A 19,847-nucleotide genomic window follows, 5' to 3' on the forward strand; every position below is an offset into this window, starting at 1 on the left:
TACATAAATTGCTCTCATCTTGTGTGTTCCAAGTTGTTTATATACCAAATAAAGGTTAAGACTGTTTTGAGGACGTCATATCTAGGCGATCATTTATGTCTTCATTGTAAGAGTCAACTGTTTCAATGCATCAACACGCCTGGTTGAATTTGATGCAGGGATGAAGAGACAACAAAGATCGTCCTGCGACGGTTTTTAATGTTCGGATTGATTCTGAGAGAGCTTTTAGTGATTCCAAGCTATGAAATGCATACTATTGAAACAGCAGTAGTAGAAGCATAAACTCTATAAATGCTGTAGAAGAAAGGTGCATTTAGATAAATAACTGCATTTTCTACATTTTTGGTGTCCGTACCATTATAGAGTCTAGGACAATCCAGAAACAGCTACCATAATATCATGCTTGACTTATTAGTAATCTTGACAAAGATGTAGTCGATACATGGTTAGTGACGGGCATATGTCCTGATCCTTTGATACAGTCCTTATGTATAGGTTAGGTCCTGGTTAATTCCATAGCATAAACTCGTAAATTGTTTGAGAATACAGTTGAAATCTACTTTAGCCCCAAGAACTTTGAAAATAGCGACAGAGTTAAAAATTACCGTGTGTGAAGTTAAAGGCGATCAACTGTACTTGATAAAGAATGGTGATTAACTCAAAGAGTTTAAGAAGCTTCGTTGTTCTGTTTCGACAATCCCCAGCATTTGTATAAATAAACAATGTTTGGTACAGTATACGAGTGTTTTCTAGATATTGAAGGTTAGAGAGTATGATGCATTACTGTCTCATGGGTAGTTAGGACCAGGGAGGCCGCTAAAAAGATACAAGAAAGGAGCAGATGAAAATCGTCAATTATACCTAAGCAGGGATGATAAAATAACTCAAAAGGATGATCACTAGATTTCGCGATAGTAAGGCGCATTAATTTTAAAATGCCTCCTTCCAACATTTTTGCCAAAGTTTGTACATATCGATGCCGACAGCTGCTTAGCAAGATCGCAGCTTCTATGTCGCCTGGATTGCATTGTATATGTGTAACAGGGAGAAGGGAAACAAGTAAGTTAGTAATTTAGAGTTTATTGCATATGTATTACGACGAGATGTAAACGGTGGAATATGATCAGTTGAAAAGACTGTGAGCTGCTTCGCTACCGACTATTTTGTTTGTTTTCATTGGAACAAGAGAGAAAAGGAGGGGGGGTAAATGTAAACAAAGAGTATTAGAATAGATATTCACGCAACAACACTACTTGAAAGTAAAAATGAAAAGAGTTTGAAACTTACGTGTTGCACCGAAACCCCACTGCGCAGCATTTGCAACGTTGGAGCCCACGGAAGTAGCAATGCCACCTAGCTTTCCGCCCATACCACTACCATGGCCAGAAGAAGAAGAAGAAGAAGTGGGTGCTTCTTGTGTCGGTGGAGCGCTGTATGTTTGTTGCTGTACAACTTGTGGAGGAGCAGCATAACTTTGGGATTGTGGAGGAGGAGCAGCATAGCTTTGGGATTGCGGAGGTGGTGGCGCTGAGGAGTAAGCCGGGTAAGCCGTGGGTGGAGCCCCATACGAAGGGGGAGGAGTGTTGTTGTAAGAGGATGGTGCGGGTGGATAGCCACCGGCGCCTCCGTACGATGGAGGAGGAGCACCTTTTTCTTGCATTGTTGGAGTGCCTGGCATCGATGTGTTGGTAGCAGGTGGAGGTGGTGGGGGAGGAGTATGACTACATACAAAATGCAGCTTAATTAGCTTATATTCATGTCAATTATAGATTTTATTACTAACTTACACTGCTGCTTGCTTTTCCGTCACATAGTTGCTGGGAAACAAGCCGGTCTTGCCATTACACGAGCCTCGCCACCAGTCATTGTTCACTATAGAGAGAGAATAACAAAGAACTTGTTGTCAGTAAACAAACAAAGTAACTGGGCATTGTAAACATTTTTTTTTACCCTTTTCATGAACCCTGATAATGTCGCCTTGGTTAAAGCTCAAGTCCTGTGGGTTAGGACCATCAAACGGATACAATGCTTCGGCGGTAGAAAGGACCTTTTCATTGTTTGGCGATGGCGCCGAGCCAGGGCTACCGCCGCCGCCGCCGACGGCACGGGCAGCATTGGCTGCTGTTGGTCCACCCGCCAAAGGAGCATTGACGGGTAAATTACGCTTGATTTCGTCGTATTGCTGTTGCGTCAAATATTGATGCTGTTTCAGAAAATCCAAATCTTTCCGAATTGAAGCTAAAACGTGGTTGGCAAAGGCAGTTTCTTTGTTCATCTTTTAATCGAGATAATACCGAGCAGAAAAAGAGAGAGAGAGAGAGAAAGAGTTGAAAACGGCTAATAGGAAGAAGGAAGGAAAAAGAAAAAGGCCAAAAGTTCAGCTACTACAAATAAAAATAATAATCCCTATTTCAGGAGACGAGAGAGAGAGGTAGGAGGAAGGGAGGGGGGGGTTTCTTTCTACCGATTTGCCGTTTAGCTGACAGCGAAGAAGCATGGACTCTCAAGTCCGATAAATATGTATCTTTTGGATTGGCGAAGCCGCCCGGGCGTCCGACTTATGGAAAAATGGTTCTGCCAGAGAGTTCAAATGTGAAGATGGTGCCATTTCATAAAAGTCTGTCCATGACGTGTCAGGAAGTAGTTAAATATGGCAATCAGCATCCGTCGTTGTGCGTTTAAATTCCAGGACATTTAGGAAATATGAGGTATCCAGACAAGGTATTAACCATGTCATTCACCGTTTCTCATCCATTGTATGTATACTACATGAGTGAACGTGAACATGCTGTTTGTGGTTGTTGTTACTATGCATACATGCAAAGGGAAAAAGCGCGGGGGGTGTGGCGCCTTAATGACAAGCAAATTGCAGCCACATCGGCGCAGCTGGGAGGGACTGTCCTTTTCAATGAACGCTCACGCCTTTTTTGATTTCCAGATAACTTCTTCCAACTTATTATCCCATACACACTAACTCTACATAAATGTCACGAGGAGGTCGTGGTGGATTCCGAGGAGGAGGTGGAGGTCCCCAAAGCGGGGCCATGCAGCTTGTTTCTTTTGATTTGCTCAAGGATCTGGGATCTGGTAGCTTGTTCAATGTTCAAACAGCCTTATTTCCTGTAAGTTTTTAAGCTACATGATTTCTCCCTTTCGATCGATCGATGGGTCCCAAACCCAAAAAAAAACGATAAAACCTGAATTTGACTCATTGAATGCGGTCTATATGTTGTTTTTAGGAAATGGACGTACCGATGGCTCGGAAACCAAGCACTGCAGAAGGCTCACAGTGGAAGCATAAAGACGAGTGTATCCAGCTCATTCAAGCATCACCGTTTTATCTTGTACCGCCACCTCCACCACCCGACATTGAAAGATATTCTGATAAATACAAAAAGCGAAAAGTAAAGCAATCACTACGTGACATTAGAACAGGTTTGTAATAGTTTCGTTTCTTCTTTCAAGGTATCTGCTTTGTGAAATATTACTCACTCTTTATGGTTGATTAGATATGGATTTCTTTCCCGATGAACTACAAAGCATCTTGGATCCAAGCAAGAGAAAGAGTATGTGTTAAAGTGGAGGGGCGCGGATTCAAATTAGACATGATGTTTTCAACATAAACCAAATACCCTTTTCTTTAGAACGTAAGATGGCCAACGGCACGGGCGATGCTTTTGCACAGTTGCAAGCTTTGATGGAAATGGAAGGCAAAGACACAGGCGATGGCAAGGATGATGATGATGAAGAAGGTGAAAAGAAGGAAGGTGAAAATCCAGAAGAAGAATATGGCGACGACTATGAAGACGAAGAAGATCTTGTCGATGACAACGATTACGCGCAAAACTACTTTGATAACGGTGAAGGCGATGACGTTGACGACGATGACGGTAAGGGTTCTTTGATATACTGACTGACAAAGGGGGGGGGGTTTGGTTCAGGTTTATTTATATGTGAACTATTTTTATGTCCATGCTATTCTAGGTGATGGTGGCGACTTTTTCTAAGCAGCACATCACAACAAAACAAAGCACCCTTTTTTTCGCATTTTAAATCATCATCAGCATCAGCATCATCATCCACCCATCTTCAACTACCCACTATTTTTCATACACGCACAACACACGATATCGAACAAATTCTTTTGTATATTTGCCATTAGCTCAATCGCTAAAAGAAATTCTTTTACTCTACGCAACGCATGCTGACGACTTACTGCTGCTGCTGGAACGAATGTGGTTGATGGATTAGGATAGTTTGGATACAGTCATAGAGGTTTGTTGCTGATGCGCGATGCTAGCAGATAAACCATGCTGTCACTTGGAACGTAGCGGATAGTCGCCGGGCCAAAAAAAAAAAAAACTGCTGACTGGTTTCTTGGAATAGATGAATTGTTTGTTTCTGGCCATATAAAGCGACAATCTTGGTTTTGCAATCCAAAACAACAACAACAACAACAGCAGCTTCTTGCAGCTCTTGGTCTGTTTGAACTTATTACCGTGATGGGATCACAGTGCCCAAACTATCTGCCTTTCAACCAGGAAACCCTTGACTGCAAGATCAACAGACTATATTTTTGGGCTGCGTAGAAGGCAACTACTCAGCAACAACCATCACATGTTTGACGGTATTTTATTAGCCTACTATGCACGAATGTTTTTTTTTGTCTTATCGGACATATAATGACAACGTACACTTGACATGGTCGGGGTGCAGTAGTGGTTATTTATACAGTAGAACGGTTCCAGCTGACAACAACAACACACAGACACACACACACACCTTTTCTATAGTTCATTAATATGTCGTGGAGCAGTAATAGCGAGTAATGGGGATGACGATGATTCTTGCGGCTTGGTGTAACATAGCCCCTGGGAAATTTGCTGTTGTATAGAAAGAATTGACATATTCCATTTAAATCGACAATCGTTATGTATTCGATAACAAACTGCTAACTACATACTACAACTATCAGCGCTACTGCTGCTTGCTGCGGTTTCACGATAGAGTTGAGGCTGTTGTGCACCCATTGTGCGCAGCTGACATGCAGGGAACGGCTGTTCGTTGATCTCATACGTAAACTCTTTGTATACTGTGGTGAATAGAAAAAAATTAACGCTTTTGGTAAATCAAAACAATGGCGTTTCTATTTTACAACACGGACTATTCCAAAGTCACTACCCACCCCCAACGGTCGGAATCAGTCTACTAAGCGATATACTATACAAGAACAGAAGCTAAAAGTATTATAAACGTAATATGTGCATGCTTTTACTGTAGTCGGGGAAAAACAAAGATAAACATGTAGAGTCTATGCGTGTTCCTGCTGCTGCTGCTGCTGCTGTTGGTGATCACTTGATGATGATAGGAAAGAAGAGACAGGTTTGGTTGATACCATTTTAGGTGATTGTTGATGGCTACCGTTTTGACGCATTTGAAAAAGAGGGACGAGCATTTTATATTCTCACTTATTTTGTGTCCTTTTCTCTCTCCTTCTTCTTCTTCTTCTTCTTCTTCTTCATTACTTATACTCGTGTCTCTTTCTTGTCACCACACTCACTCACTCACGTACTACATATACTTTTGCTTGTCGACCTTTAAATTTTTACTTTCGCAAAGATGATGTGCTGTAACCGTTGTGGCGATATTCTGTCGTCGGGCAAATGCCGAAAATGTGGTGGCAGACCAGTGGGTGAGTCAATAATTATGATGATGATGATGCTATAAACACTTGTGATATTGTATTCTAATCAACGACTGCATTAGCCTCGATTATAGCGAGTAGCGGCATGAACTCGCCTACGATTGGAAAGGAAGCCAGTGTCAAGATTGCAGACAAGTGGCAGAGCCAGTAATGTCTTTTTATTCCTTCTCATACGGCCTGGATTGTTCTTGTGGAAAGCGTGCTGATCGCGTGTTTCATTCATTTATTTAGGTATGCCAGCGGTATTCTAGGAAGCCCGCATACGGTATTCGATACCAAGGAACATCAAGAACCATTGACTGTCCAAAGCACAGTCAGCACCCCGCTACGTTCATCGCCAAAGCGCAACAGCATTCCTGACGCTCTTCTGCTGAGTGGAAGCACACGGAAACAGAATCCACTGTCCTTGTCTCTTCAAAACAGCTGTGCACATTGCAGCAAGCGCTTGCGATACGACATGCCATCATTCCTTGAATCTGGCTCGTATTACTGCAAAGAATGCCACGTAGCACTCTTCAGCAAAGGCCCTTGGTAAGGATTCTTTGCATTCAATTGACCATGTACCAGATAGACTGACCCAGAAACAAAAAAACACACACACACACACACACACATTTTAGCGCCAAATGCAAAAATCCCGTTTTCCACCAACGCGATACTTTTGTCGAGCATGAAACACAAGTGTGGCACAAGGATTGCTTCCGTTGCCACAACTGCTTTATCACTCTTGGCGACGCTCCGATGGTCGATCTCGAAGCAAGACCTTGCTGTGAACGATGTTTGATAGCCCAGTCTGGCGAAGCCCGACATGCCAAGCTATCCTACCCTACGACCTCATCGGGTGCGGGGGGTGATACCACAGCTGCTTCTACACCTGGACTGGCAACGTCGCCTCTGCGCGACACCATCAGTTCCGCGGGATCGGCGGCTTTCTGGTTACCACGGACCCCGCCGCCGGCTTCATCCTCCCGTCCACGGATCGATTCCGTTTTGTTCAACCACTATCAGAAATCGTTGCAGGATGAGCAACAGCAAGTCGCGCGTAATGCCTCTGCCTCTCCACCGTTGCCACCACTTACGCCATCGTCCATGTCGCCTGCTGGATCGATTCGCTCTTCACCGTCAGCAAGTCCTGTGTCAGCAGCATCCATCAGTCCTTCGCCATCACCATTGAGTAGTAGCAGTAGCAGCAGCAGCAGCACAAACGGGGGTGATTCACCAGTCATGACTATCACTAGCCCCAGTACCAACGGGCGTCCACGCCGTCTGTCACAACAACTTCAGCAGCAGCTGTCCAAGTCACTGTCGCAAGAACGAGGAAACAAAAGAATGTCGACCACTTCAACTAAGCGAACATGTTTAGGATGTGGCGAGGCGTTATTGCACGGCTCTAAAATCAAGCTGCCATCTTTAGACGGTGATGACGCTTGGTATCATTATGACTGCTTAAAGTGTGCTGGTTGCCGTGGTCACTTTACAGACTCTAAATTTGTTCGCCACGGAAGCCATGCAATCTATCATCCAAAGGTAAGAAGCGAGAAAACAATGCAAAAAGGGAAAGATGAGTAAGCATTAACATGTGCTCGCACTATTGTTCTAGTGTCAACCTGCTCCTTCAAGAACATCCGAAGATGAAAAACAGCAACAACGACGCCACTACGAATGCTATGCTTGCAAGCAATCCATCAAAGAAAAATGCTACGAAAATGGATCCAGAACGTATCATCCTCAGGTAATTAGACTCATTTATAGATTTGCAATGTACTAAGAGAGCAAACTCAGGCTAATACTACTGTTTTTAGTGCTTCCGCTGCTACCAATGTCATGTTGTTTTACCGTCAGATCAGCCATTCTATGAAGCATACAACGAGCCTCATTGTGAAGCATGTATCAGCAACAGACGGCCACCCTCCTCACAGACTGCATCACGACCGCTATCTAGAAACAGACCCTCGGGCAGTAGCACCAGTACACCACTTTTATCCAGCCAACGATCGCTCGACCATCCTTCTAGCGTCCTGATGAATCGAACACGCGCGCTGCCAAAACTCGGAGGGTCCAAGACGTGCCCGCGCTGTCACACAAGCATTGCGATTATGGACGACACACTCGGACCCAAAGCAACACGATGGCATAAAAAGTGTTTGCGTTGTGCCGGGTGCTCGAAACAGATGGATTCGGGTGCAAGGATGTCAGAAGATGCGGATGGCAAATGGCTCGTGCACTGCAGAGCCTGCATGGTAAGGACGAAGATGAAGCTAGCTACATTGAATTGGTTCCTCTTTTTTTGCGTGCAGCAGCTAACCGGGAAGGGGTCATGTCTAATGTAGGATAAAACCGGATCAAAAACCAAATTTGTTCGATAGTTATCATCCTATATAAGTTACCTGTAGATTCCAAATAAACAATGTCTGTGTAAATATATATATATACATCTCTGTGTGTGTACCTAATTTCTTATTTATAAAGCCCGCTCAGTGCAAAGAGGGCAGGTGGAGGATGTGTTATAAGCTGCTGCGACAAGCAGCCTGCGGAGAGGGGGGAACTCTGCCTCTTTTCTTTTTCGTTTTCACCACTTGTTGTTGTACATTACAAATCGAAAGAGTCGTCCTGAACTTTTACCATTGTCCTTCTGCCCCGCTCTTCCCTCATCCCCAACCTATATAACCGCGCAACCTTTTTCCCCTCCTCCCTCCCACACACACACACACACACACCTCGCAAGCTTAACCTTTCTTCTGTCGTTTTTCCTTTCTTTCTTTTCTTAAAGACTTTTTCCCCATCCCGCGCCTTCTCTCTTTTTTTTTTCTTTAAAAGAAAACTTTAATTGTAAGTGGGGGCCCATGAGTCCAGGGGTAGGGTGATGGTGGGGGCTGAAAAGAAAATGCATCGTGTCAACATTAGTTCTCTAACTTTCCTTTTTTCACTTTGCAGCTCTTTTCATTCTATCTCTTTTCTGCTCATGTCTCAACTTTCGAACTCTACTCACACAAGCAACTCACAAGGCGAATCGCTGCCAGGACAACCTGTCGAACAGACTCGCAACTATAGTAACGCGTCCGAAGACCAAGGTTTAGCTGGAGACGAAGACGTTGATGGTCAACTGACGTTGCGCGCCTTGGTCTCCACCAAGGAAGCTGGTGTTATTATTGGCAAAGGTAAGAGAGAGAGAGAGAGAGAGAGAGAGAGAGAGAGAGAGAGCTTTATTTTCTTTTTTTGTATTCACACACACTCACAACCTACAATGGAAAACGATAACTCTTTTGTTTTTGTGTGCAGGTGGTAAAAATGTCGCTGAGCTCAGAGACGCCACTGAAGTCAAGGCCGGTGTATCCAAAGTGGTGCAAGCAGTCCATGACCGAGTGTTGACTGTCACTGGCTCTTTGGAAGGCGTTGCCAAGGCCTACTCGTTCATTGCGCAAACATTGCTCGACAATCCGGTGGGTAACACGACGCCACCAACATCACCGGGAGCAGGCACGACGACGACGAGCGGAGGACGCGAAGACAGTGTAACGCTGCGCTTATTGATTTCGCACAACTTGATGGGCACGGTGATCGGGCGCCAGGGTGCCAAAATCAAGCACATTCAGGACACGTCGGGCGTGCGCATGACCGCCTCCAAGTCGCTCTTGCCACAGAGCACCGAGCGTGTCGTCGAAGTGCGCGGCACAGTATCTGCCCTGCAGCTCGCTGTCCAGGAAATCGGCCAGTGTCTGCTAGAGGATAAGGAGCGCGCTTATGGTACGATCCTCTACAATCCTTCCAAGGTCAACGTATCAACGACGACCGGTAACCCAGCAGCATCAGCAACAGCAACGTCTTCTTCTGCATCAGCGCCTAGCCATCATCGTCGCAGCTCATCCATCACCCGAACCGGAAACGGCTCGGATTTCGCTACCTCCTCGGGATCACCCAACGCGCAGGCTCGCCGCACCTCGCAGTCCTTCTTGAACAACCCCAACATCCGCACGCAAAACATCTCGATCCCAAGCGACATGGTGGGATGTATCATTGGTAACGTTCTATGCTCTTTTTTTTTCTTTATCCATCTGCTTCTATTGCGAGACTCACCGTGAAAAGGTCATATTTAGGCAAGGGCGGGGCTAAGATTTCGGAAATTCGCCGGCTGTCTGGCTCCCGGATCTCGATTGCCAAGATGCCTCACGACGAGTCTGGAGAGCGTCTGTTTTCAATCGAAGGGACGCAAGAGTCCAATGAACGCGCCTTGTACCTCTTGTATGGGCAGCTGGAGAACGAGAAGGAGCGCCGCTTGCGAGGTGTCATGAATCAGGACGACGACCTTTTGGTTGAGGAAGAGTAACTGGGCATTTCCCGTTCTATCTTTCTCTTTCTCTTTCTCTCTCTTTCTCTCTCTTTCTCTCTCTGACGTTATATCTTTGTCTCCCTCTCTCTCTCTCTCTCTTATACATATAAATACAGTCAGTCATCTCCGTTCCCAAACCCCATAAAAAAAAGTCTTTTCAAAAAATATACTCGTCTACCATCGAAATAAAAAAAAATGTGTTGTGTGTATCCATAATATCCCGTCCTCGCGATCCAATCAAGCTTTACCTTACATCATCTGCTGCATGAATCCAGTTTTTCTTGTCTCTCTTTCTCCTTTTCCTTCCTTTCTCATTTTGTTGGATTACGTATGTACACACAATGTCTACAACGAGTAGCCGCCCGTTATCTGGTCTAAAGGTTTCGCTTATATCCGGAAAGATTGAGCCATATAAGCTCGACCGGCTAAAACACGCAGCTGAGAGATTAGGTATATATGCTGCTATTACAGAAACTCTTATCCTATGTAGCCATCCATGGCAATAACAAAAGGTATTGGTTATAGGCGCTCGATATTGTGATGACCAGGATCAAGCTGACATTATCCTCACTAACCTGAAATCATCGAAGCGTATCTGCAGACATCTAAAAAACCACCAGGTATATACGACATAAAAGTGCAATCATAGAGGGAACGAAGGTTTGCAGTAGCGTGAGCACTTATTAGACTTGCTTTCCGTGTATATGTATATTCCCGGTAGGCTTCTGTTGTCAGCATCGACTGGCTCAAAGAATGGTATATAGTTTATAACAATCATGTAACCAAAACATGGATACTTGTGGGTACGCCATACTGATGACATTGTTGGTTGATATACTTTTATATCAGCGCTCAACGCCAAGAGAAAATGCCATTGGACAAGCACATAATCAGTATACCGCAACCTGTGGAAAGCAACAATGGTCAAAGCAGTCAAAGCAGCGAAAGAAGCCCCAGCAGGAGCTCTAGCCATCCATGTACGCTAGCCAGTCCACCTGAAAGTGGCTCAGAAGATGAGGAGCCATTTGATATCGTCAAAGAGTTGCTTCACAGGCGATATGCCAATATGCCACCGGATGCACTGCCGCCAGATGACAGGGACGAGAGTGACGATGAGCATACGGTTACAACTGACCAGTAAGTATTCATATCGGTTTTTGTGTTGTCGAGCTTGGGTAGACACTTAATTATCATGTCTATAATATGGTAGCGACTCTTCCGAAAAGCCTGGTAAATATGGCTTACAATGAAGGTACGAGCAGATAAAAGTTAGCTCATTATCAACTGACCATGTAAACATTGTCCAAGGTTTCGAAAAACAAGTGTCAACAACTGCAGTCGCAAACCAACGTGAACAAAAATATGTATACACAAAGTATGCGTGTTTACGGAATACACCACTCGAGCCATTCCACAATCGCAGACTGGTGTTTCTCTTGTTGCTGTTGGAAGACAAGCGACGTTTGATTGATTTGGTCGATACACGGGCTTTGGCGTATCGCCGTGCAGCATGTGCTATAAAGGTAATCTTTGTTTGGTTTGTGGTATTACCCACAACTGCTGTTGCTGACTTGTAGTATAGGCATATCCAAAAAGCCTAGAGTCTGCTGCAGAAGCCATGAGGATTCCCGGTAAAGTTTTTGCAAAGCAAGTCAGAATAATGCAATATGTCTACGAATTCCTAAAACTATATAAAACATAGGTATTGGCCCCAAAGTTGGGCAGCTAATTGCCATCTATCTCGAGACGGGCACGATACCAGAGGCTGAGGACTTGCTATCCGATGAAAAGTTCAGAACACTGAAACATTTTTGCAAAGCCTTTCGTAAGAGTTTTTTTAAAAGTGCTGCTTTCGATTAAAATAGGCTGATACGTTAATGATAGACGTTGGTCCATCTACTGCAAATCGGTGGTGGGATAACGGTTATCGCACATTTCAAGACGTTCTTGACAGGGGCAGACCCAACGAATCCATCAAACTTGGTATCCAGCTTCTTCCTGAGTTTGAGCAGCCGTAAGCTTCTTTTTTTATTAATTTCGTTGCACTGATATGTACCTTATAAGGTGTCATGGTATTGACTGAGAAGTTGCTCTTTTTTTCAATATATTTACGCATATGTAGCATGAATCGTCAAGATGTGGAAGAACTTATTGAGATCATTATATTGGCTATCACTGATTTGGATGAAGGCGCGTTGGCGACGCCTGTGGGTGGCTACAGGTATGTCGACCTGCTTATTGAATATGTAGACGCCATGATATCCTGATCGCATAGTTTGATATAGACGTGGGACAAAGCAGTGCAATGATCTTGATATTGTTATTTCATGGACGGACCCAACCAAGCATCAAGATAAATCATTTTTGAGAAACATTATGGAATATTTGGAGGAAAGAGGTTGAAAAACAATCCTACCCAAACAGAGGGAATCAACTTTTGATTATGAAGCTCATACACACATCTTGACCTGTTTTTTTTTTTTTTGTTCGTGGCATAGGTTATCTCAAGCATCGTCTGCTTGTTTCTGACAAGTTTACAAAGTATCATGGTAGGCTCCTGACTACTAGAGGTGCCGACTTGGCAGGCCTGGATACGGTAGATATATTGAAATATGCTTTTGCCACTTACGATACACGAGAAACAGTCTTTTAAAAAAAATAAGATATCCACCTTTTCAAATAGTGCTTCTGCGCATTTTTGCAGCCATCGAAACAGATGCTTCGCCAAGTGGATCTGGTTGTGGCGACGCCTGATGAATACGGTGCGGCTGTTTTGGCGTGGACGGGATCCCGTCATTTTGAACGCGACCTGCGACTCTATGCGAAAAAGGTATTAAAGCGTAGTAGTCATAGCGTGTACTTGGTTTGAATTATCAGAGGTATGAAATAACACTATCAATATAGGAAAAATACTTTACTGTAAGCGGCCATCGGATCTTTGATGCAAAAACTCAAAAACCATTGATGATAAAGACGGAAGAAGACGCTTTCGAGGCTCTTGGTATCCCTTACATTGAGCCAACCATGCGTAACTGTTAATCATCATCAAAGCAAGCACACACAAATAACCTGGCATACCCATTTTGTTGTTGTTGTAAAAGATACAAGTCACTACTAGCAAAACATCACTTCACAGCCCCCCCTCTCCACTTGCGCAAATTGGTAAATAATGAAAAGGATATATATATATATATATATACTAATAGCTCTGCTATTTTTTGCAAAAAAGTTATTATTTGTGATTGATTATCTAATGTAGCATGGTGTGAATCTGACGTACTAAAGGACGCTGTGGGTGTGCATATAAGCAGATGGTGGGGTGGGTAAGAAATTAGAGGAGTGATGTGCTACGCTTGACAAATCGATGAGTGGTATCATGGGGTGGCATTGTAAGACCGGCATCCTCCCAATGATCCAGATCAGGGAGTACAGGCTCACCCTTGTCGTTCAAAGGTGCTTCGACGGTTGCATATGCAAAAACGCGAACGAGAATGTTGTACATTTCCACTTCGGCCTATAAAAAAATTGACTCAAGTCGGTGAATACACAGCGCATGTGGATGTATGTCTGTAAAGTACTACTACAAAAGAAGAAAAAAAATAATCCTACCAGGTGAATGCCTGGGCAGATTCGACGACCCCAGCCAAAGTTGTAATGATCACGGGTTTCAATACTGGAGTTTGCAGCAGCAGACATGGTCTTGAGGTTGCTGAGGAAACGAGTGGGTATAAACTTCTCCGCCTCAGGGAATACTTGCTCATTCTTGTGGGTGGCGTACATGTTCGAAACGAGAACAGTACCCTTTGGGATGAAATAGCCACGGCACTCCACTATGGTATACCCTGTACATTAGCCTATGGAAATAGACGATCCATTTCTTGTTTCATCAAGAGTTGCGCACAACTTACAGTCGTCCGTGGCTTCATGCATCAAACCAAAGTGAGTAGGAGGTCGGTATCGCATGCATTCCTTCTGCACTGAAATCAAATAAGGCAGTTCCTCGCGTTCACTGAACTTTGGAACGCGCTTGTGAACAGAAATAAATGCGTCGAGCTCGCGAACAATTTCTGCTTGGACTTCGGGGTGATGGGTCAAGATAGCAAAAGTCCAAGCAAGCGTGCCGGAGGTTGTATCGGCACCGGCACCAATCAATTCGTCTATTATGCAAAATTGCAGATTTATGCACTAGCATCAATACGCGACCCTCTTCACACAGAAGAAAAAAAAAAGGGTACTTACTGATTGTGACCATGATACCGTCGTCATCAAGCAAGTTGGTTTCGTCCTTGAGCGCGTAAAGCGACTTGACCAAACTATCCCTATCGCTCTCCAACGCCTCCTTGATCAACCGACGGAACAATGGATCGCGCTTCTCCTTGATGAAAGCTTTTTGTTTAGCCTCCTTGCGAAGAACAAAGTCCAAGACGGAGAGGATCGGCAAGAACCAAGCAGTGTCTTCGGCAACACCACACATTTTCATGTTGCGATCAATCACGCTGACAACGTCGACAAACAAAGGATCTTTAACGTGCGTAGCACGCATACCCAAGCACGTCACGAACAAAAAGTTCATTGTGGCGAATTGAAGTGGCTTGACAACGTCAATGCTCCCCTTTTCCTCCGTCGTCTTGAGCAAATGCTCGACGATGAAATCGGCTTCGCGTTCGAGAATAGGACCGAACTTGTTTATGTTTTTGGGTGCCAGCACATCGAGAGCTATCGGAGGCAATGTCGTTTGTTGATATATATACCGTGTTAGTCATTGAACGGTTCCCACACACACCCCTGGAAGATATAATCATCCACACGTAGACTTGGTGGAACATGACTGCTAAATAGTTTAGTAAGAGAAATGTGTACCTGCAGTCCGTGTCTTTTTCCAGCGTTTGTCTGGATTAGGGAAAGCGATGCCTCTAGATGTGTCACACAGAACATGAGTCGAACCTCGTTCTTGATTCTTAGAAGGATTGATTTGTGTAACGTACCTTTGATTAATCGCGTGAATCTTGGCAGCATAGTTTTGGAAAGGTCTGCCAGAGGTAACAGCTCCGTTACTGCTGAAAACTAACGATAAACAATCGTTAAACAATCGTTGATCAAAGAAGAGCGTGCGTTTACATACTTACTTTCGTGGGCAAGATGAGGGTCACTGATAACAATCCAAGGTTTTTGACCCATGTGAACGCGGACAATTGGGCCTATGAAAAGGGTTTGTTGTGTTATACACATTTTGGATGTTTCACACATACACAAGGTAAATGTGTTAATTATGCTTACCTAGCTCTTTTTGCCATTCGGTAATTTTGAGAGCGGGAAGTTCGGCAAGCATAGGCAAGTGGCCTATATTTTTTATTTGAGGTAGAATGGTCAATGGATCGAGTTTTCTGTTTTTGTTTTCTGCTAATGGTGGTGGTGGTGGTGGTGGTGGTGGAGCTTGCCATGTTGCTGTGATGACATTATGCTCGAAGCATATGTGTATCCCAAAAACAGGGGGGGTTTCCAGCAGTAACAAACCGTTATATGAAAATCGGTTGCGATGTTTTGCCATGTGTGCAAAAGAAAAAAAAAAGGAGTAAAAGAAAACCTACCAAGATAGGGAACAGCGCCTTTGGGAGTGGGGATTTCTTTGTAGCCCATCTCAACAGCCTTTTTCTGCTGATGAGAGCGGTAGGCGGTGTAGATGCCATACGCGACCAGACCGGCAGCAGCGGTGACAGGGGCTGCAGATAAGAGGTCGTTTGTCTTTCTGTTGTTTGCAAAAGCCATGTAAATGAGTGGAGAAATGATGAGAAAGAGATAAAAGGGTTCGTTTTCTCGCAAGTGTCTTTTCAACGCAGTATTTCTAGTTTCGGTGCACGAATCTGGGGTGACCTTGGCCTTGGCCGGCACTACACAACATTTGCTCCGACATCGTAAGTACGACATGCACTAGCATACTGTATTTCCATGTGTGTGCATGTTGTATACATAGAAGTTTTGATCATGCGATAAAAAACACCAAGACAGTGTGTATGTTGTGGTAACGACAATCGTACTTTGTCCTTCTTTCATTTTTCTCTTTATGAGGATTTAAGGCAAGTTTATAACTAATTAGTTGGCTTTGGAATATGGGGAAACAAAAAAGAACTGAAATGGGGTCTGGTTACAGTGTTACTTTATAACAGAAAGTAAAAAAAAAAGAGGGGGGGGGGGGTGGGGCGCGGACGGAGAGGGTTTCTTTAAGTAAATGACAGCTTTGTACTGCTCAACCCATCAATCGGTGCTGAGGATTTTTCTCTGCGTTTGAATTACCAGACGCCTGTGTGAGTATCATACAGACGATATTTAAATGCTGAACACTTGCCTTTATATCTCTAATTTTTCAGATAGATTTGTAAATTAGGAGACAACTCATTAAAAGGAGTCAAAGTTGGAGGATCTAGCACCAACGATCCGCTTAATCCTTTTTTCTGGTGAGGGAGGCTCTACTGTTGTGGATCATCATCGGAAGAGGAGGATGGTGGGAGAGGGGGAGTATAATAGGGGCCTTTTAGCGGACTTTCATTGCCTCGCACGAGGCTCACATAAAGAAATGGATCTTCCATTTGCTCGTGTAGTGTGTAATAAAAAAGTCAGCAGTGGACATCGCATTTCTCATGGCTTTCATATGGCTTTCATATAAACCCTACTTTATGCTCTAACAAGTGCTACGTTGCATATGATATCAAGATTCATGATGGAGGGTACAAGGGTGAGGTTTATAGCTTGTAACTTTCCTTTTGTGCTAATTTAATATATACGACAAACAGTCAACCATCAGGCGAAATCAAGTAGGTGAGGAAGTGTCCGACAATACCATACTACTAGGTCGATTCTCGACGAACATTGTCCTTACGCTGATCAACGAGATGACTTTGTGTATTTTGGCGTGCCTAATTTTTTTTTTATCGCCGTGACGTTTGTAAATCATTTGACAAAAATATGTTGAATGCTTCCACTTCAGCCTAGAATTACGCGACAAGGCTGTATAACTAGTATATTCAAGCTCCTAAAAATAACCTTGTGTCTCCACACAGTACACGAGGGAACGAGGTGCCGGATTGTTCTTGTGGCATATGTGATTTTCCAGTACCAGTATCCGGGGTGGAGCGGCGAGCATCATCTAAATCTGCATTAACATGCAGGCACATGGTGCTTCCTATATAGTTCAAAATGTATTTCTTAAGGAAGACTTAGTGACCTTGTGTAATTGGTCGCTTCCTTGCGGTACAATGAGGAATCCACAACTAAAAAAAAAAAGAGCCCGTATAATCGGGAAAAAAGGTTAGGGTGGAGTGCTTCCTATATACCGGGTGCTGCTCATTTTTGTGTAACCAGATCTTCGCATGGACAGACAAACCGTGCGCACAGAACTCAGGGTGACTGTGCGAACATATCTGTATATAGTTCAAGAAACCCTTGCGTAGGGGTTTGTATATCATCCCTCACCATTCAAACGGCCATGTTTAAATTTCGATTTAAAGCTGCCCCGCGTCGTCGTCGATGACGGATTTCAGGATTTGGCAAGTCTCCTTTCAACAAAAGATACTAAGAGTATAAATTTATGTCGTATGTAGTCGTATAATCGCACTCCTTACGCCATTCAATTCCTTTGACGGCGTTTTCCCCGGAATCTAAACAAAACATTTTCGCTCATGATAGATATTCGACTGACAAAGGATGGCGAGATCATCATGATGCACGACATGAAGTTGAATCGTACGACGACTGGCCACGGGAAGATCGGAGAGGTCAACTATCATGGTTACATTGATGGCCTTGAAACAAAGTCGGATCCACCGCAGCCTATACCCGTTTTTAGAGACGTGGTGAACTTTCCGTACCCAAACCCCTTGGGACATATCTTTGCAGTTTTTCGTGGAAAATGACAGAATTGCACAAGTAGCAACCGTCACTAAAGCAAGAGTAAATGTGACATCCGTAATAATCGGCTGGAGGGTTCCGTCAATACGCTGTTGAGTGAAAAGGAGAAGTATAACGTACCGGGATGGATATCCAGCGGTGACCGTACAAAACCGCGAAAATCGATATTAAGCTGTCGAACTGGAGTAGCTACCGTTTCAATGTTGGGTGCGCCCTTTGCGTTGAAGCCGTTGGCAGTAAGTATGCTACGACGGTGATACGCCACTTTACCAGTGTGCTGTAAATCGACGTCGATCTCGCGCACAGGTTGTGGTGGGTTCATTGGTATATGAGAGCTGCTACCGACAACAAGGGCCATAGGTTATTCCATAAGGCAATGTCAAACCCTTTCGGTAAGTTTGGCGACTGATTGCTTGTTATATGAGCTGCTTCATATTGCCTATGTGAATGCGTGTCATAGTACCGGACAGTACCCATTCAACAATTGAACTTAAAAGTTCACCTGGAAGTCGCGGGCAATGTGTTGCCTTTCTCCTTCGCAATCAACACACTTCTGCTTTTCCTGGAGCGACTTGGTGCTGGCATGTCTGACCTGAACGTCCTTTTTCTGGCAACAGTCCTTTACGCATTGTATAGCACCGAGGCAGATTTTGGCAATGCTGAATCTACCGTCAACTTTCTTCTGATTCTGCTGGTAAAGTTGCCAGCCAATGTCGGTGGGCCGTTCATACGTTCCGTCTGCTTTGGGAAGTAGGGCAATCGTGTGCTTTTCGTCGCCGTCGATCCATCTCGTAAATTCGGTCTTCAGATTGGAGGACTTGTTAGAACTTAATCGGTGTGAGGTTGGTACTTTAATCAGGTTGTTCGAGTTGAGTGCATAGAGTAGCTCATAAAGAGACTGGTTTTCCTGCCCTGCTTTTACTGTATCATAACCACCGAAAATGGAAAGCACCCCAATGCCCGACGATGAAATGGGCGCTGGATTGTTTATGTTTTGCAACTTGTCGTCCTTCCAATACGAGTTGGTAACGGTGTATTACGGTGCCTGCTTAGTATCATCGCTACACTGCTTGGGTGTATAGCAGCTACCTTGCCTTTTTCAATCAAGTACAGTACAAGGAAACCAGGGCGAGCGTTTGGTATGTACCTGAAAACCGGACTCGGGGTTCCCATATAAGAAGAAGCGGAGATGGTGCACAAGGTGAGACACTATATACTACAGCGGCATGACAGCGACCGTGTGTGTTTCCATAGTGTCAATCCAACGATACTTCTTTTACTTTTGCTTTGGCACAGCAAAGAACAAAGGAGAAGCAGAAGGGCTCTACAAAGTTAATCACGTGATGGGGCGACTGCGCTTGAAAACCAGTCTTGACCTGCTGATCCACTAGCGTGTGACTTTTTTTGGTTTTTTGAAAAAGTATAAATACAGGTCCATTTTTCAGAGCAAGAAGGATTTCTTTATGCAGTAGCACCAACAGATGTTTGGGGGCATCGGTGTATACTTTTCCCTACGGGGCCCCATAGGAAAATGACAAAAAGCACATTGGTGTGCCCCACCAAAAGACAAAATCAATAACACAAAAAGTGTTGTTGACGTCTAAACTATCTGATTGTGTGTGTTTCCTTGACCAACAAGGTGCACCACTACAAAAATAAATAAGAAAATGATAAAAATAAATAAACACAAAAAGTGTCGTTGAAGTTTGATTGATTGCGTATAGTAGTTTGAAAGAAATTCGAAGGCTGCAGTAATGGCAGGATCTTCAAGGCTGCCGTCTAATTAACAAAGTTGTAGCGCTTGTCGTTGGACTTTGTCTTCCTGAATGTCAGCTCCACTACATTTAAAAAAAAGGAGTGTTCCGTGAAGCACAGACCGTCTCGCACTGGAATTTACGCTCGCTTGTCATTAGC

The 19,847-nt window shown here is 44.1% G+C and overlaps 7 protein-coding genes across 7 annotated transcripts; 4 read left to right on the forward strand and 3 right to left on the reverse strand.

Annotated features, from left to right (window-relative positions):
• Positions 1 to 883: 883 nt before the first annotated feature.
• Positions 884 to 2,569, reverse strand: BDB00DRAFT_821999 (uncharacterized protein). Its single transcript, XM_053123439.1, has 4 exons — positions 1,951 to 2,569; positions 1,788 to 1,872; positions 1,288 to 1,721; positions 884 to 1,158 (listed from the first exon to the last, which is right to left on the reverse strand). Exons 1-4 carry the CDS (start codon positions 2,273 to 2,275, stop codon positions 1,124 to 1,126), a joined length of 879 nt encoding a protein of 292 aa, XP_052979920.1. The 5' UTR covers positions 2,276 to 2,569; the 3' UTR covers positions 884 to 1,123.
• Positions 2,570 to 2,676: 107 nt separating this feature from the next.
• BDB00DRAFT_360861 (DNA-directed RNA polymerase III, subunit Rpc31) lies at positions 2,677 to 4,271 on the forward strand. The gene is made up of 5 exons (XM_053117075.1): positions 2,677 to 3,122; positions 3,240 to 3,435; positions 3,510 to 3,566; positions 3,645 to 3,890; positions 3,985 to 4,271. The coding sequence occupies exons 1-5, from the start codon at positions 2,985 to 2,987 to the stop codon at positions 4,005 to 4,007; spliced, it is 660 nt and encodes a 219-aa protein (XP_052979921.1). The 5' UTR covers positions 2,677 to 2,984; the 3' UTR covers positions 4,008 to 4,271.
• Positions 4,272 to 5,492: 1,221 nt separating this feature from the next.
• BDB00DRAFT_822017 (uncharacterized protein) lies at positions 5,493 to 8,128 on the forward strand. The gene is made up of 7 exons (XM_053123440.1): positions 5,493 to 5,692; positions 5,767 to 5,851; positions 5,936 to 6,235; positions 6,325 to 7,231; positions 7,305 to 7,436; positions 7,507 to 7,944; positions 8,035 to 8,128. The coding sequence occupies exons 1-7, from the start codon at positions 5,620 to 5,622 to the stop codon at positions 8,068 to 8,070; spliced, it is 1,971 nt and encodes a 656-aa protein (XP_052979922.1). The 5' UTR covers positions 5,493 to 5,619; the 3' UTR covers positions 8,071 to 8,128.
• Positions 8,129 to 8,666: 538 nt separating this feature from the next.
• BDB00DRAFT_883021 (uncharacterized protein) lies at positions 8,667 to 10,028 on the forward strand (the record flags this gene model as incomplete). Its single annotated transcript, XM_053128196.1, has 3 exons — positions 8,667 to 8,862; positions 8,984 to 9,721; positions 9,799 to 10,028. The coding sequence occupies 3 exons, from the start codon at positions 8,667 to 8,669 to the stop codon at positions 10,026 to 10,028; spliced, it is 1,164 nt and encodes a 387-aa protein (XP_052979923.1).
• Positions 10,029 to 10,820: 792 nt separating this feature from the next.
• Positions 10,821 to 13,070, forward strand: BDB00DRAFT_787767 (uncharacterized protein; the record flags this gene model as incomplete). Its single annotated transcript, XM_053120726.1, has 12 exons — positions 10,821 to 10,834; positions 10,881 to 11,168; positions 11,242 to 11,261; positions 11,340 to 11,554; positions 11,614 to 11,662; positions 11,734 to 11,856; positions 11,916 to 12,045; positions 12,154 to 12,252; positions 12,317 to 12,429; positions 12,530 to 12,627; positions 12,715 to 12,861; positions 12,936 to 13,070. 12 exons carry the CDS (start codon positions 10,821 to 10,823, stop codon positions 13,068 to 13,070), a joined length of 1,431 nt encoding a protein of 476 aa, XP_052979924.1.
• A 292-nt stretch (positions 13,071 to 13,362) lies between these two features.
• On the reverse strand, positions 13,363 to 15,797 carry BDB00DRAFT_787768 (cytochrome P450; the record flags this gene model as incomplete). Its single annotated transcript, XM_053120727.1, has 9 exons — positions 13,363 to 13,545; positions 13,641 to 13,861; positions 13,940 to 14,188; positions 14,271 to 14,747; positions 14,892 to 14,944; positions 15,017 to 15,095; positions 15,158 to 15,229; positions 15,309 to 15,371; positions 15,620 to 15,797. The coding sequence occupies 9 exons, from the start codon at positions 15,795 to 15,797 to the stop codon at positions 13,363 to 13,365; spliced, it is 1,575 nt and encodes a 524-aa protein (XP_052979925.1).
• A 1,157-nt stretch (positions 15,798 to 16,954) lies between these two features.
• BDB00DRAFT_872130 (uncharacterized protein) lies at positions 16,955 to 18,291 on the reverse strand (the record flags this gene model as incomplete). The annotated part of the gene is made up of 3 exons (XM_053126918.1): positions 16,955 to 17,014; positions 17,090 to 17,208; positions 18,054 to 18,291. The coding sequence occupies 3 exons, from the start codon at positions 18,289 to 18,291 to the stop codon at positions 16,955 to 16,957; spliced, it is 417 nt and encodes a 138-aa protein (XP_052979926.1).
• Positions 18,292 to 19,847: the final 1,556 nt, after the last annotated feature.

This window comes from Zychaea mexicana (assembly GCF_025766255.1).
Source record: "Zychaea mexicana strain RSA 1403 chromosome Unknown BDB00scaffold_34, whole genome shotgun sequence".
NCBI classification, from domain to species: Eukaryota; Fungi; Mucoromycota; class Mucoromycetes; order Mucorales; family Lichtheimiaceae; genus Zychaea; species Zychaea mexicana.